The 17,182-nt window shown below is 32.5% G+C and overlaps 1 protein-coding gene across 1 annotated transcript in view; it reads left to right on the top strand.

The window, feature by feature from the left end:
• The window catches only part of LOC132546766 (serine-rich adhesin for platelets-like), a 42,770-nt gene that overhangs the window by 23,845 nt on the left and 1,743 nt on the right, over positions 1-17,182 (top strand). The window contains 8 exon segments of the mRNA XM_060210485.1: positions 2,867-3,164; positions 3,421-3,506; positions 5,674-5,817; positions 12,893-13,205; positions 13,919-14,077; positions 15,251-15,443; positions 16,248-16,435; positions 16,819-17,082. Coding sequence (XP_060066468.1) covers positions 2,867-3,164; positions 3,421-3,506; positions 5,674-5,817; positions 12,893-13,205; positions 13,919-14,077; positions 15,251-15,443; positions 16,248-16,435; positions 16,819-17,082 — 1,645 coding nt within the window.

The following is a 17,182-nucleotide window of genomic DNA, read 5'->3' on the forward strand; positions in this document are numbered from 1 at the left end:
TTAGCTGATTTTGACCAAATTTGGTCAGAAGAATCATTTGGGAGAGAAGCAAATTTTGTATCAACTATGGTTCCCTGTCCTCTGGGGTCTGAGTGGCGATGCCCAATAGGCAAAAATAGAACGAATTCTTTAAAACCTTTTTCCTTCTGTAGGAATAAATCGATTTTGCTCGAATTTTGCCTGAAGGAGAATCAATTGTGTATAAACGGTGGGTCTTGACTCTCTGGGGTCAAGAGGGGTAGGATACAATAGGGGAAGTTGAACAAATCACTTAAAATCCTACTTCTCCTGAAGGAATAATTCGATGGTGCTCAAATTTGATCTGAAACATTCTTTGGGGCTAGAGGGATGAAGCCCTATAAGGGAAATAGAGCCAATTAATCAAAATCCTGCTTCCTACAGGAATCATTTTATTTTGCCCAAATTTTCTCTGGAGCATTCTTATTTGTATGAAGGGTTGACCTCGACCTCCTGGTATAGGGGGTAGGCCCCACGTGGGAAATAAAACAAATGATTAAAAATCATACTCCTGCTGTATGAATGATTTGGTCCACCCAAATTTGATCTGAATAATTTTTTGGTGAAGTGGAATCAATGGGTTTCGGCCCCTTGGGGCATGAGTGACATTCAGGGACCAAAGAGGGAAATAGAGCAAATTCCTTAAAATCCTAATTCTCCTGAAGGAATGATTTAATGTTGCCTAAAGTTCTTGAGTGAAGGGGAATCCGTCTTGTATTACCTGTGAGTCTTAGTCCCCTTACGCGGGAGGGGCAAGGTTCAATATGGGAAATAGAACAAATTCTTCTCCTGTAGGATTCATTGGTCTTTACCGAAAGATGGTCGGAAGAATTCGTAGGTGAAGAATAATTAATTTTGTATGCAATCTTTGTCCTCCGGGGATCGGGGGCGGGAAATAAACTACATTCTTTAAAATTCTACAATACAGTAAGGATTGGATTTACACCAAACTTGGGCTAAAGCATTGTTAGGTGAAAGGGATTAATTTTTGTATGAACGGTGTCTTGCGACACCCTGTTGCAGGTGGGGCAGGACGCATTTTATGGCAACAAAAGAAAATCCTTTAAAATCCTTCTTCTTATTTAGGAATGGCAGCTTTCTTTCTCAATTTGGTCTGCAGAAAGAATTATTTTGTTTACCCCCTAGGGACAGAGGGTGCTGAGATATTTAGAATTTTTTCTTTTAGTTTTGGTGAAGCAGTTTCAGCCTAGCAAAGCCTGGCAAACGATACAGTTCCTATGGGCCTCTTGTCTTTGTGTTACGACATGCTACGAAATATGTTCAGCTTAAAGATCAGCACAACAGAAATGACTCCGTGGTCTGATTAGTTTGAATGTATAAGAAGTTTGACGTTCTAACAGATTCTTTATTTCTTAATTTTAGTGTCGTTTGTGTCAAAAATGATTGTAAGTGCTTGTCAGAAACATCTAAAAATATCAAGCTGGATATTCCATTTAAATCAACCATTTATCATAAACAAAAATTACTGTTGATGAAGAGGATCAAAAGATATTTCTGAAAATTTGTATTCGGAATCCATATTATGGTCTTGGACAAGACGCCAGTATTATATTCAGAGAGATCAAGGACGAAATCACTTCGCAAAAAAAGAAAAGCATATTTCACTAATTCATTGTATATATTGGCAAGTTTTTGTATAGAAGATATCTTAATACTAATCGACGTATCACAGTTCTTTACTAACTGAATGCACTCTATTTCTCGCAATGGAAAAATAAACACAAAACAATCCAAGGGAGAGAACATGCTATTTTCAATGGTCATAAGGAAACATGAAGTTACTAAATGGAAACTGCCGATTAACTTGACTTTTTTAAATATTTCTGGTGAGATTGTTTATGTTCTTGGTGAGATTGTTTATATTTTTTGGTGAAATTGTTTATGTTCTTGGTGAGATTGTTTATTTTTTGGTGAGATTGTTTATGTTCTTGGTGAGATTATTTATGTTCTTGGTGAGATTATTTATGTTCTTGGTGAGATTGTTTATGTTCTTGTTGATATTGTTTATGTTCATGGTGAGATTGTTTATACTTTTGATGAAATTGTTTATGTTCTTGTTGATATTGTTTATGTTCTTGGTGAGATTGTTTATGTTCTTTGTGTTATTATTTATGTTCTTGGTGAGATTATTTTATGTTCTTGGTGAGATTGTTTATGTTCTTGGTGAGATTGTTTATGTTCATGGTGAGATTGTTTATGTTCTTGGTGAGATTATTTATGTTCTTGTTGATATTGTTTATGTTCTTGGTGAGATTGTTTATGTTCTTGGTGAGATTGTTTATGTTCTTGGTGAGATTGTTTATGTTCTTGGTGACATTGTTTATGTTCTTGGTGAGATTGTTTATGTTCTTGGTGAGATTGTTTATGTTCTTGGTGACATTGTTTATGTTCTTGGTGATATGTTCTTGTTGATATTGTTTATGTTCTTGGTGAGATTGTTTATGTTCTTGGTGAGATTGTTTATTTCTTGGTGAGATTGTTTATTTCTTGGTGAGATTGTTTATGTTCTTGGTGAGATTGTTTAATTTTTGATGAGATTGTTTATGTTCTTGGTGACATTGTTTATGTTCTTGGTGACATTGTTTATGTTCTTGGTGAGATTGTTAATGTTCTTGGTGACATTGTTTATGTTCTTGGTGAGATTGTTTATGTTTTTAGTGAGATTGGATATATCGTTTTATTTATTTTGTACTATTGTATAGTGTATAGGCTCCAAGAGAAAAAAGTTATGAGTTGCTTCAAAAATTTCACAATGATATAAAGAACCTGAGGTATTATCTTATGGGGTTAAACTGATTTATAATTTCTAATTTTGTGTACATTGCAGTCGGACTAATTTTGCAGAAGTACATTGTAAAGCACAAATTCTCGTAATGACGCCAAGTCAAACGGATGTCATATGCTCCACGGGAGGTGTTACCAACGAACCAATAGCTTTCGGTGATACTAATTGTGGTGTGAGAGTGTCTCACAACGATTGGAATATGACCAAGACTCTCAGGGTTTATGGCGTTCCAGACAGCCGAGTGAATATCAGAAGCCGTTCTTCATTAATACGTTTGGCGTTCGAAGACGATGTGATCTTTCACACGGCTTGGAATAAAGCTTCGACTCCAGATACGTCAGTAAGTTCGAACACGGTACCTTCTCAGAAAATGAAATGTTCTGTATCTCTTTGCCCATTTTTTCCAAAAAAAAAAAAAAAAAAAGGAAAGAAAAACACTTTTTGCTGCTAGATCTAGTTTGATGTTTCATATGCTAAATTTGTCCATCGTTGTGTTGTTGGAGCGATTTTTAATATTAGATAGCAATGTTTGGACATATTTACTAAATAGGCTTACTTCATAAATGTACGTATAGTTTTTATAACACGTGTTATAGGTTGTTGTTGAGGATGCTGATTCCGTTGTTTTGAGTAGCGAATGTTACAGTAGAAATGACCCTCACATGAAAACTTTTGATGGACGGTACGTATTTACATATGTATGTAATATCTGTTAGGCAACCAATAACAATATAAACACCAGCTGAGGATATACGTACATGCCTGATTCCATTCTTTAGTTGTTACATATGAACTGATTGTTCTTCTGGGAAAAACCTTGAAGTCAAAATCTAACAACAAAAAAATAATTAAAACAAATGATAAAAGGCATTTTATGTTCGACAACCGTATCAATTTATTTGTCTATTTTTCAAATGAAGCAGCTCGAGAATAATGTTTTTCAGATATTACGAGAACCAGAGGCTCGGTGAATTCGTGTTATATCACAACTCACAAAGACATTATTGGGTAAGTGAAAATTTCAAGAGAAAACACAAACTGATTGGTCACATGTCGAAATATGCAATTCGTGTCTTTTTGTAAATATGCTATGCACATATGATCACATATGCATATAATTCATATGTTACCTTATAAGGAGTTTAACTTAGCACGTTTTACGTCAATACGTTATTGCCTTGTTATACAGTGAATAGACCAACGTTAGATAATATATTGTGACGTCATCATTTGGTAATGAAATGACATCACATTCGTACAACTTAAACCATGGAAAAGGTAGATATAGTGCCAAATATTAGAACAATTTCCGAAAACAAGATTACAAAAATACAGAATGAAGAGTGTCATATGTATGTTTCCATTTCATGTGCGATTAACGAACTCGTCAATTTCTTCAAGCGCGCCAGAGAACCATTCAAATGGGGAAAAAACTTTACTAAAAAGATATGAAAAAACGTATCAATAAATTATTTGTTCGATCAAAAATATGTGAATTTTGCTGACTGTGCATAATCTGATTGCAAAAGCATATCTTCAAGACCAGCGTATATATTCATACCATCGCTGATAGAGGGTTTGAAACGATTTTTAGATGATCATCGCTTTCTTTATTTAAAAACAAACAAACAAACAAACAAACAAACGAAATGCTCTTCGAACCTAATTATTACTGAAGCATTATCAAATTTTACTTGTTTCGATTTCGAGCATTCTTTCTTAAATGTGAACATCGGAAACTGTTTACTTTTTTTTATTCATTTTATATTTTGTATTCGTTTTTCTAGAAATCAAGTCGGACGCATATTGGGTGAACGGGTATTTCCTTAGGGGCTGGTGTATCTGATACATTATGTTAATAATTTCCGCACAGGTTCACGCTTTCTACCAGGCATGTAATTTTGGTATACATGGAGCTACATGTAACTGTGGAGTAGCAGTTAGAGTGGATACAGCCCTTTTCGTCGTCAACTATTGCAAGGCCGAAATTGGCTGGAAAAGCAGTGGAACTCTTACAAACAGATACGTACAGAGATCCTTTTGTGATGATACCCATATGACCATAAATAAAAGAGGAAACAGTTACACGGTAAATATTTTTCTACGTTACCCTTTATCATGTTTTATTTTGGTTTAGTCCCGAACAAATATGTAACTGCCACAGTTTCCGTTTGATTTGTTCCTTTGGAAAACACATTTAGAATATTCCTAAGAACTGAAAATGTGTCATTAATTTGACAACATTTATAACAAATTAATAGACTTATTGGCTGCATTAGATTGAGATATTTCTAATTAGACTTATATATACATACACATCTTGTATAGTAAAATATCGAAATTTAAACAGTGTTTATCTAATGTTGTATTATTACATCTAAACACAGCTTTCTCTCTTTTTCTTCCGGAACACCTGGTCTTATTTTTCTTGTACTTTTCCAGTAGTCTTTCTTTTGATCAAATCTCCCTAATTTTGTTGTTTGGATTATGTTACAATGTTGCTATTTTTCTTGTTTTTTTCTCCCTTTCTGCACGCTTTAGTTGTACATTTAAACATTTTGTCAATGTCCATTAAACTTTAATTTGCTGTTAAAAGTGGAATAGAATGAGTTCGAATGAAATTTTTTATTTTTATAGTTTTCATTTATTTAGTATTCTTTAGTATTTATTTTTGTTCAATCCAGTTGATATAAAACACGGATACATACTCTTTCCGGGTATCTACACACAAAGATAAAACCTGATCAGGGCCAGTTACACTGAGTACATACACATATATAACACTCACTCGCACCAAACTATTAAAGATAAATTGTTACTAACTAGTAGTGAATTTGGTTTCATTTTAGGTCATACTTCCTACAGGAACACAAATTTGATATGAAAACGTCATCGGGACTGTGTGGGTATTTTGACGGCAATAGAGCAAATGACTTCAGGACCAGAAACGGGACAACAACAGATAATATCACTGCCTTCGCTCTCGACTGGAAGTGAGTAAGACGTTAGAAAACAAAGGAAATTGTTTGTAAGCGAAAAAACAGGTAAACTGGTCATTTTTTTTTTCAAAAATGAAGGGTCATGGTTGTTAGAATAACGAATAATGTTCACTTGCGCTGAAGAAAGTGAAAAAGATTAATAAACAGATCGCTGAAACAGTAGACAGAGAATAAGATTAACCACAACGAAACCACAAGGCATACCAACGAACATAGAGAAAAATGGCGTGTGTAAAAGATGTCTAAAACATTTTTACACCACAGTGTAACAATGTCAAGTTCTGAGCCACATTATATCTATGTAATTCTCTGAATATAACAAAATATGGGGATGGGAACGGGGGCGGGAGTGGGGCATGTCTATATTAATGATATTTAGAAATAAGGGTTGGGGTATGTCTATATTAATGACAATTACAAATAAGGGTTGGGGTATGTCTATATTATTTCCTGATGATTACAAATAAGGGTTGGGGTATGTCTATATTAATGATAATTACAAATAAGGGTTGTGGTATGTCTATATTAAGGATAATTACAAATAAGGGTTGGTGTATGTCTTTGTTAATGATAATTACAAATAAGGGTTGGGGTATGTCTATATTAATGATAATTACAAATAAGGGTTGGGGTATGTCTATATTAATGATAATTCCAAATAAGGATTGGGGTATGTCTATATTAATGATAATTACAAATAAGGGTTGGGGTATGTCTATATAATTCCCTGATAATTACAAAGAAGGGTTGGGGTATGTCTATATTAATGATAATTACAAATAATGATAATTACAAATAATGGTTGGGGTATGTCTATATTAATGATAATTCCAAATAAGGATTGGGGTATGTCTATATTAATGATAATTACAAATAAGGGTTGGGGTATGTCTATATTAATGATAATTACAAATAAGGGTTGGGGTATGTCTATATTAATGATAATTACAAATAATGGTTGGGGTATGTCTATATTAATGATAATTACAAATAAGGGTTGGGGTATGTCTATATTAATGATAATTACAAATAAGGGTTGGGGTATGTCTATATTAAGGATAATTACAAATAAAGTTTGGGGTATGTCTATTTTAATGATAATTACAAATAAGGGTTGGGGTATGACTATATTATTCCCTGATAATTACAAATAAGGGTTGGGGTATGTCTATATGATAATTACAAATAAGGGTTGGGTATGTCTATATTAATGATAATTACAAATAAGGGTTGGTGTATGTGTATATTAATGATAATTACAAATAAGGGTTGGGGTATGTCTATATTAATGATAATTACAAATAAGGGTTGGGGTATGTCTATATTAATGACAATTACAAAGAAGGGTTGCGGTATGTCTATATTATTTCCTGATAATTACAAATAAGGGTTGGGATATGTCTATATTAATGATAATTACAAATAAGGGTTGGTGTATGTCTATATTAATGATAATTACAAATAAGGGTTGGGGTATGTCTATATTAATGATAATTACAAATAAGGGTTGGGGTATGTCTATATTAATGACAATTACAAATAAGGGTTGGGGTATGTCTATATTAATGATAATTACAAATAAGGGTTGGGGTATGTCTATATTAATGATAATTACAAATAAGGGTTGGGGTATGTCTATATTAATGATAATTACAAATAAGGGTTGGGGTATGTCTATATTAATGACAATTACAAATAAGGGTTGGGGTATGTCTATATTAATGATAATTACAAATAAGGGTTGGGGTATGTCTATATTAATGATAATTACAAATAAGGGTTGGGGTATGTCTATATTAATGATAATTACAAATAAGGGTTGGGGTATGTCTATATTAATGATAATTACAAATAAGGGTTGGGGTATGTCTATATTAATGATAATTACAAATAATGGTTGGGGTATATCTTTATTATTCCCTGATAAATACAAATAATGGTTGGGGTATGTCTATATTAATGATAATTACAAATAATGTTTGGGGTATGTCTATATTAATGATAATTACAAATAAGGGTTGGGGTATGTCTATATTAATGATAATTATGAATAAGAGTTGGGGTATGTCTATATTAATGACAATTACAAATAAGGGTTGGGGTATGTCTATATTAATGATAATTACAAATAAGGGTTGGGGTATGTCTATATTAATGATAATTACAAATAAGGGTTGGGGTCTGTCTATATATTGATGATAATTACAAAGAAGAGTTGGTGTATGTCTTTATTAATGATAATTACAAATAAGGGTTGGGGTATGTCTATATTAATGATAATTCCAAATAAGGATTGGGGTATGTCTATATTAATGATAATTACAAATAAGGGTTGGTGTATGTCTATATTAATGATAATTACAAATATTGGTTGGGATATGTCTATATTAATGATAATTACAAATAATGGTTGGGGTATGTCTATATTAATGACAATTACAAATAAGGGTTGGGGTATGTCTATATTAATGATAATTACAAATAAGGGTTGGGGTATGTCTATATTACAAATAAGGGTTGGGGTATGTCTATATTATTCCCTGATAATTACAAATAAGGGTTGGGGTATGTCTATATTATTTCCTGATGATTACAAATAAGGGTTGGGGTATGTCTATATTAATGATAATTACAAATAAGGGTTGGGGTATGTCTATATTAATGATAATTACAAATAAGGATTGGGGTATGTCTATATTAATGATAATTACAAATAAGGGTTGGGGTATGTCTATATCATTCCCTGATGATTACAAATAAGGGTTGGGGTATAGCTTTATTATTCCCTGATAATTACAAATAATGGTTGGGGTATGTCTATATTAAGGATAATTACAAATAAAGTTTGGGGTATGTCTATTTTAATGATAATTACAAATAAGGGTTGGGGTATGTCTATATTAATGATAATTATGAATAAGGGTTGGGGTATGTCTATATTAATAATCATTACAAATAAGGGTTGGGGTATGTCTATATTAAGGATAAATACAAATAAGGGTTGGGGTATGTCTATATTATTTCCTGATAATTACAAATAAGGGTTGGGGTATGATAATTACTATATTAATGATAATTACAAATAAGGGTTGGGGTATGTCTATATTAATGATAATTCCAAATAAGGGTTGGGGTATGTCTATATTAATGATAATTACAAATAAGGGTTGGGGTATGTCTATATATTTAATGATAATTACAAATAAGGGTTGGGGTCTATATTAATGATAATTACAAATAATATGTCTATATTAATGATAATTACAACTATTTTAATGATAATTACAAATAAGGGTTGGGGTATGACTATATTATTCCCTGATAATTACAAATAAGGGTTGGGGTATGTCTATATTACTCCCTGATAATTACAAATAAGGGTTGGTGTATGTGTATATTAATGATAATTACAAATAAGGGTTGGGGTATGTCTATATTAATGATAATTACAAATAAGGGTTGGGGTATGTCTATATTAATGATAATTACAAATAAGGGTTGGGTATGTCTATATTATGATAATTACAAATAATATATAATGATAATTACAAATAATGGTTGGGGTATGTCTATATTAATGACAATTACAAATAAGGGTTGGGGTATGTCTATATTAATGATAATTACAAATAAGGGTTGGGGTATGTCTATATTAATGATAATTACAAATAAGGGTTGGGGTATGTCTATATAATGATAATTACAAATAAGGGTTGGGGTATGTGATAATTACAAATAAGGGTTGGGGTATGTCTATATTAATGATAATTACAAATAAGGGTTGGGGTATGTCTATATTAATGATAATTACAAATAAGGGTTGGGGTATGTCTATATTAATGATAATTACAAATAAGGGTTGGGGTATGTCTATATGATAATTACAAATAAGGGTTGGGGTATGTCTATATTAATGATAATTACAAATAAGGGTCTATATTGGGGTATGTGTATATTAATGATAATTACAAATAAGGGTTGGGGTATGTCTATATTAATGATAATTACAAATAAGGGTTGGGGTATGTCTATGTTAATGATAATTACAAATAAGGGTTGGGGTATGTCTATATTAATGATAATTACAAATAAGGGTTGGTGTATGTCTATATTAATGATAATTACAAATAAGGGTTGGGGTATGTCTATATTAATGATAATTACAAATAAGGGTTGGGGTATGTCTATATTAATGATAATTACAAATAAGGGTTGGGGTATGTCTATAGTAATGATGATTACAAATAAGGGTTGGGGTATGTCTATATTAATGATAATTACAAATAAGGGTTGGGGTATGTCTATATTATTTCCTGATAATTACAAATAAGGGTTGGGGTATGTCTATATTAATGATAATTACAAATAAGGGTTGGGGTATGTCTATATTAATGATAATTACAAATAAGGGTTGGGGTATGTCTATATTAATGACAATTACAAATAAGGGTTGGGGTATGTCTATATTAATGATAATTACAAATAAGGGTTGGGGTATGTCTATATTAATGATAATTACAAATAAGGGTTGGGGTATGTCTATATTAATGATAATTCCAAATAAGGATTGGGGTATGTCTATATTAATGATAATTACAAATAAGGGTTGGGGTATGTCTATATAAATTATAATTACAAATAAGGGTTGGGGTATGTTATATTAATGATAATTACAAATAAGGGTTGGGGTATGTCTATATTAATGATAATTACAAATAAGGGTTGGGGTATACTATATTAATGATATTACAAATAAGGGTTGGGGTATGTCTATATTAATGACAATTACAAATAAGGGTTGGGGTATGTCTATATTAATGATAATTACAAATAAGGGTTGGGGTATGTCTATATTAATGATAATTACAAATAAGGGTTGGGGTATGTCTATATTAATGATAATTACAAATAAGGGTTGGGGTATGTCTATATTAATGATAATTATGAATAAGGGTTGGGGTATGTCTATATTAATGATAATTACAAATAAGGGTTGGGGTATGTCTATATTATTTCCTGATAATTACAAATAAGGGTTGGGGTATGTATATATTAATGATAATTACAAATAAGGGTTGGGGTATGTCTATATTAATGATAATTACAAATAAGGGTTGGGGTATGTCTATATTAATGATAATTACAAATAAGGGTTGGGGTCTGTCTATATATTGATGATAATTACAAAGAAGAGTTGGGGTATGTCTTTATTAATGATAATTACAAATAATGGTTGGGGTATGTCTATATTAATGATAATTACAAATAAGGGTTGGGGTATGTCTATGTTAATGATAATTACAAATAAGGGTTGGGGAATGTTTATATTAATGACAATGACAAATAAGGGTTGGGGTATGTCTATATGATTCCCTGATAATTACAAATAAGGGTTGGGGTATGTCTATATTAATGATAATTCCAAATAAGGATTGGGGTATGTCTATATTAATGATAATTACAAATAAGGGTTGGGGTATGTCTATATCATTCACTGATCATTACAAAAAAGGGTAGGGTTATAGCTAAATTATATTAATGATAATTACAAATAAGGGTTGGGGTATGTCTATATTAATGATAATTACAAATAAGGGTTGGTGTATGTCTATATTAATGATAATTACAAATAAGGGTTGGTGTATGTCTATATTAATGATAATTACAAATATATATTAATGATAATTACAAATAAGGGTTGGGGTATGTCTATATTAATGATAATTATGAATAAGGGTTGGGGTATGTCTATATTAATGATAATTACAAATAAGGGTTGGGGTATGTCTATATTAATGATAATTATGAATAAGGGTTGGGGTATGTCTATATTAATGACAATTACAAATAAGGGTTGGGGTATGTCTATATTAATGATAATTACAAATAAGGGTTGGGGTATGTCTATATTAATGATAATTACAAATAAGGGTTGGGGTATGTCTATATTAATGATAATTACAAATAAGGGTTGGGGTATGTCTATATTAATGATAATTCCAAATAAGGATTGGGGTATGTCTATATTAATGATAATTACAAATAAGGGTTGGGGTATGTCTATATTAATGATAATTACAAATAAGGGTTGGGGTATGTCTATATTAATGATAATTACAAATAAGGGTTGGGGTATGTCTATATTAATGATAATTACAAATAAGGGTTGGGGTATGTCTATATTATTCCCTGATAATTACAAATAAGGGTTGGGGTATGTCTATATTAATGATAATTACAAATAATGGTTGGGGTATGTCTATATTAATGATAATTACAAATAAGGGTTGGGGTATGTCTATATTAATGACAATTACAAATAAGGGTTGGGGTATGTCTATATTATTTCCTGATGATTACAAATAAGGGTTGGGGTATGTCTAATTACAAATATTATTAATGATAATTACAAATAAGGGTTGGGGGGATAATTACAAATGTCTATATTATTAATGATAATTACAAAGAAAGGTTGGTATGTCTATATTAAACATACAAATGTTATTTCATGATAATTACAAATAAGGGTTGGGGTATGTCTGTAATTCCATAAGAATTACAAAGAAAGGTTGGGGAACATCTGTTATTCCATTAGAATTAAAAATAAGGTTGGGGGATTCTATCTCTGTAATTCCATAAGAATTACAAAGAAAGGGTTGTTATTCCATTAGAACTAAAAATAAGGTTGGGGATCTATATCTGTAATTCCATAAGAATTACAAAGAAAGGTAGAACTAAAAATAAGGTTGGGGATCTATCTCTGTAATTCCATAAGAATTACAAAGAAAGGTTGGGGAACATCTGTTATTCCATTAGAACTAAAAATAAGGTTGGGGATCTATCTCTGTAATTCCATAAGAATTACAAAGAAAGGTTGGGGAACATCTGTTATTCCATTAGAACTAAAAATAAGGTTGGGATATATCTCTGTAAATACGTAAGAATTACAAATAAGGGTTGGAAATCTCTATATAATTCCGTTAGAATTAAATATAAGGGTGGGATATATCTCTGTAAATCCATGATGATTAAAAGTTTGACAAGCATGTTTCATTGTTTTAAATTCAAGGGTAAACGAGGAAGATGGAGGAAGCCTGTTTGGTGATGTTGATTTGCGTGACTCAAACGTGTCGATAGCTTGGTATTGTAAATGTAGAGCAACTCAATTTAAAGATTTCAATGACACCATTTATTGCGGCAATTCAGAGTCGGTACTATGCTCGACTACAAATACAGACAGCTTTTTTAGAACCTGTGACGAATCTTCCAGAAGGAGGCGCTCAGCGTCCCACCAAAGGTATCGCCGAGCTCTAGATGAGCCACAAGATGTGCCATCGAAGTTCAAAATAGTTTTCGCACCTGATGCTAATGATGAACCTGAGGTAAGATGTTGAATGAACGAATTCATCAACACAGCAAACATTCAAATAATCCTAAACAGATCTCCCATCCCATTGTGTGCAATGTAATGGGAAGTGAAATGTGAGGTCTGGTTCTCACAAGTGCGTCTATTTCACTTATAGTATAGATATGTAGTATATGTATAATGTATCTCTCTATAGTAATTATGTGTCTACTAAGAGTCTTCGTCTAGACTGGATTTATATTTATGACGTGTCTGTTTACACTAAGTATGTGTCTTGAAAGTGTCTGTTTTCATTACTTACTGTGCGATTGAATAAATACATGTTAAATACGATAATATGTATTTCAGTGTGAGTTGATAAGAGGTTCAGAAACATATGGAAATTACGACATTTTTTAAATCTTGGGGCTGCTGCACCTCTCATGCTCGATAGTGACATTCCTGTCGATTAGTTTGGAATTTCTTAGTTGCCTCTAAGGTTTCAAAATATAGGCCGTTAGCATCACTGACGAGTCCTAGAAGGACGAAACAGCTGTAGTTTGGTGCAGTGTTTAGCTCTACTGTTTCTAAATCTGAATTTGTATTAAAAAGATGTTATTCACTTAAAATATGTCTTTCGTAAAAATTTGAAACCTTTAACATTTTTCATCTGTTTTAAGCTGCTCCAATATATATATATGACAATGCCAGCATAATGCTAATCACTTTGAAATACGTTTTGTTACAAAGCCCGCAATTTGGAGGAATGGATGGAATTTTACATTGGCGGAGGAGGCATGCACAACATTTATTCAAAAACAGACATTTTTGCAAAAGTGCGAAGAGGTATTAGACGCAACGGCCAACGATAATGCGGATGGTATTGAATCCTGCATCGACGATATCAAGGTACACTATATCACATCACAGTCTTTATCACATGTTTTTTTTAACAATTATATGAACATTCGTGGAAGTAGTACCATCCCAACCTCTCACATCTCACGTAAGCTGTGGTTCTGACAATTTAAGCGCGATTTATTTCCTTGAACACGATCAATATTCAGAATTCCTCCCTATACGAAGAAAACGGAATTTTAACAACCCTAGCATAGATTGGCATTCAGGCCAAGCTTTATATAGTTTACCACAAAGCGATAATTATAAATCATACATCGATGGTAAGATCAAATAATTTTCTACTAATTAGCACATGTGTCAAAGAAATTCATTGTTGTAAGGTAATTATTTCTGTTTACTTAACATATACACTTTCCAGCATAATTACCATGACCACCACTATACAAAATCACTCTCGAGTTGTCCTTGTAATCCTGCCAAAACTTAAACATGCGAGATAGGTAGAAACGGTAGGTTTTCAATGACAAGTCTAGAGAGATCCCGTAGAGTGGTATTACTTATTTTTCAACATTTACATCCTCGATACCCCAGAGGTTACGATACATTTCGCTCTCGTACACCTCTGGAACATTTCCTGGCAAAATTGAAGTCACAAGCACATTTATGTGACTAGACAGAGCAAATTTCAGGAGAACAACCACAGACCGATACGTTTCTTCGAAGATGAAATTTCAAAGCCAGTAAAACATATGTGACCTCGAGATTCCTTTGATGTACATGACACCTTCAGTTTTGCCGTGAAACATTCACGGTGTGCATAGAATGATAATGAGCGTAAGTCGAGAATATCGAGGATGCATTTAAAACAACTAATGCATAAATATAATCAGTCAGAACCCTTCGGTTTGTATAGCAAACATTACTAAACCCCCCATTGACATACTTCGAATACCTTGTGTACAGCATAAGATCAAATTTATTTACAAATTAAAGCGCATAGGTAACATTAAAAAAGTGAAGTCTTGAATTTCACATTTGAATACATATCTAACCCATATGTAAAATTTAATCTTAAAACAAACAACAATGATTATGTTAAATTATCGATTTAATATATTGATATGTTGTGAAAACAAGAAGTGTGCCTCTTTATATTTCAATGAATATCACATGATTTAAATATAATTAATTCACATGTCATTTATTTCATCATTGTTTTAGCTTACTGGAGACACTCAGTTCATGCAGTCAACTGTAAATTCTTTGTCCAGAAGTTGTCGACTGACGGCTTTGAAGCTGGAAAATCTCACTCAGACATCATCAAGCGACAGCTCAACAAACCAGACACTGCTGGATGTAATGTTGGAATTAGATTGTCCGAATAACTGCTCTGGGAACGGAATATGTCAAAACGGTCAATACCATACACACAAATATACTAATTTCTTCTCTTCCTGTAACTTTTATTGCAGGCTCAAGCACTATGTTTTTTTGTTTTTCGAGGGAACAAAATCAGGTTCCCAGATTTTTCTACTATCTTATCGATCGTATCGATTTTTGTTGTTGTTTCGGAGTCAAAATACCGATGACAATACTATAAAAATCAGTTTCCTGAATTAGAAACGTAGATATCCTAGACCCCGAAATTTTATCCTATCACTACAAATTTCAGGCAGATCACAGACGAACTTGTGTATGATTCAATTTGATAGGTTTGCATAAACTAAATTTTATACTAACATTTGCGTTATAAGGGACTATTGTATTTTTTCAACAATCCTTTTGATTGTTTTGAAGTGTATACCTGTTTCACGAATACTAGTATCCCATATTTCTTTATTTAATTTGTTGTTACCAATGTTGAGTTTAACTTTTGATGCTGTCGACAAGTTTTAATTTTGTTGTTTTTGAGAGGGAGTCACTGAATCGTGGTCATTGTAATGTTTTACCCTTTTGTTTGTGTAGGATGGAAGCATCTGACAAACAAACAACTCACAACACAGTATAATGATCGCATTTGAAAAACTGTATCTTTGTGGGACCTGTTTGATGATGGTTAGTTTTCATATTGGTTCCGTTGTTGTTTACCTTGTTGTCATTTGTGAACGTGACATTACATAATTTGTACATGGCAAAAGACGCTTTTTCTTCCGGAACATTGTCCATTGTCTCTCGGAATTATGGCGAAATGTTGATATTTTCTTGTTATATTTAACAGGTCAGTGTGCTTGTTTTGGCGATTTTGAAGGTTACGAATGTTCGGTGAGACGATCACAGCCGCCTTCAGTATCACCATCGACTAACCCAGGATTGTGTAAACGGGACATAAATGCTTGTAATACATTCCACATCTCCGGATCAAACTTTGCAGGCGAAAATATAACATGCAAGGCCGCCCATTTTACGGTATGATTATCATATATGATTTTCAAATATTGAGACATCCATAAGGTCCAAAATGTGAGACGATTTTCAGAGACGTCTCACACATTACGTGAAGATGGTATGACATTATTAGAGATAGCAATTATCATGCTGCAGTGAAATGATTCGTAAACTTTATCAAAATAGGCATTGACAAACTTCAAGTAGCTTGGGGTCAGTTTAGATGTCGTTCAAGATAGTTCTACATTGGAAATTAAGAGTATTGTTATTTGTGGTATGGTATGCTTGAAATGATCCCTAACAGGACGTAGATACTCCATTTATAGTGAAAAATATACATAACAAACAAAATTCCGTAGGATTGACAGCAATTGTTTTACATTAATATATTTCTGTGTTTGTAGATCACAACGGATGGCTACAATATGACTTTTGCGAACGACACGTTTCGTGCCGATCCTCAAGAGGATGAATTTGGATGCACGTGCACACTTACTGACGCGTTGAGGCAAAGTAAGCGTTCTACAGACGATGATTCTGCGATGGCTGAGGGTTTTTTCATCAGTGTGTCAAACGACGGAACCTCATTCAGTGCTGATATTGTAGTTATCATCTATGATTCCTGGTGCCAAGAGTGTAACACAACGACTATCTCCTGCTTCAATTTCGTGAGTAACGATGGTACAAGCTGTTAGGAAACAAACATATATTTCAGCATGTAACTCACTTATATTTCTGTAAAAGCCTTTAATGTAGTTTTGTCTGATT

Source organism: Ylistrum balloti, unplaced genomic scaffold (assembly GCF_031769215.1).
Source record: "Ylistrum balloti isolate Yb309-2 unplaced genomic scaffold, AGI_CSIRO_Ybal_v1 Utg369912, whole genome shotgun sequence".
NCBI classification, from domain to species: domain Eukaryota; kingdom Metazoa; phylum Mollusca; class Bivalvia; order Pectinida; family Pectinidae; genus Ylistrum; species Ylistrum balloti.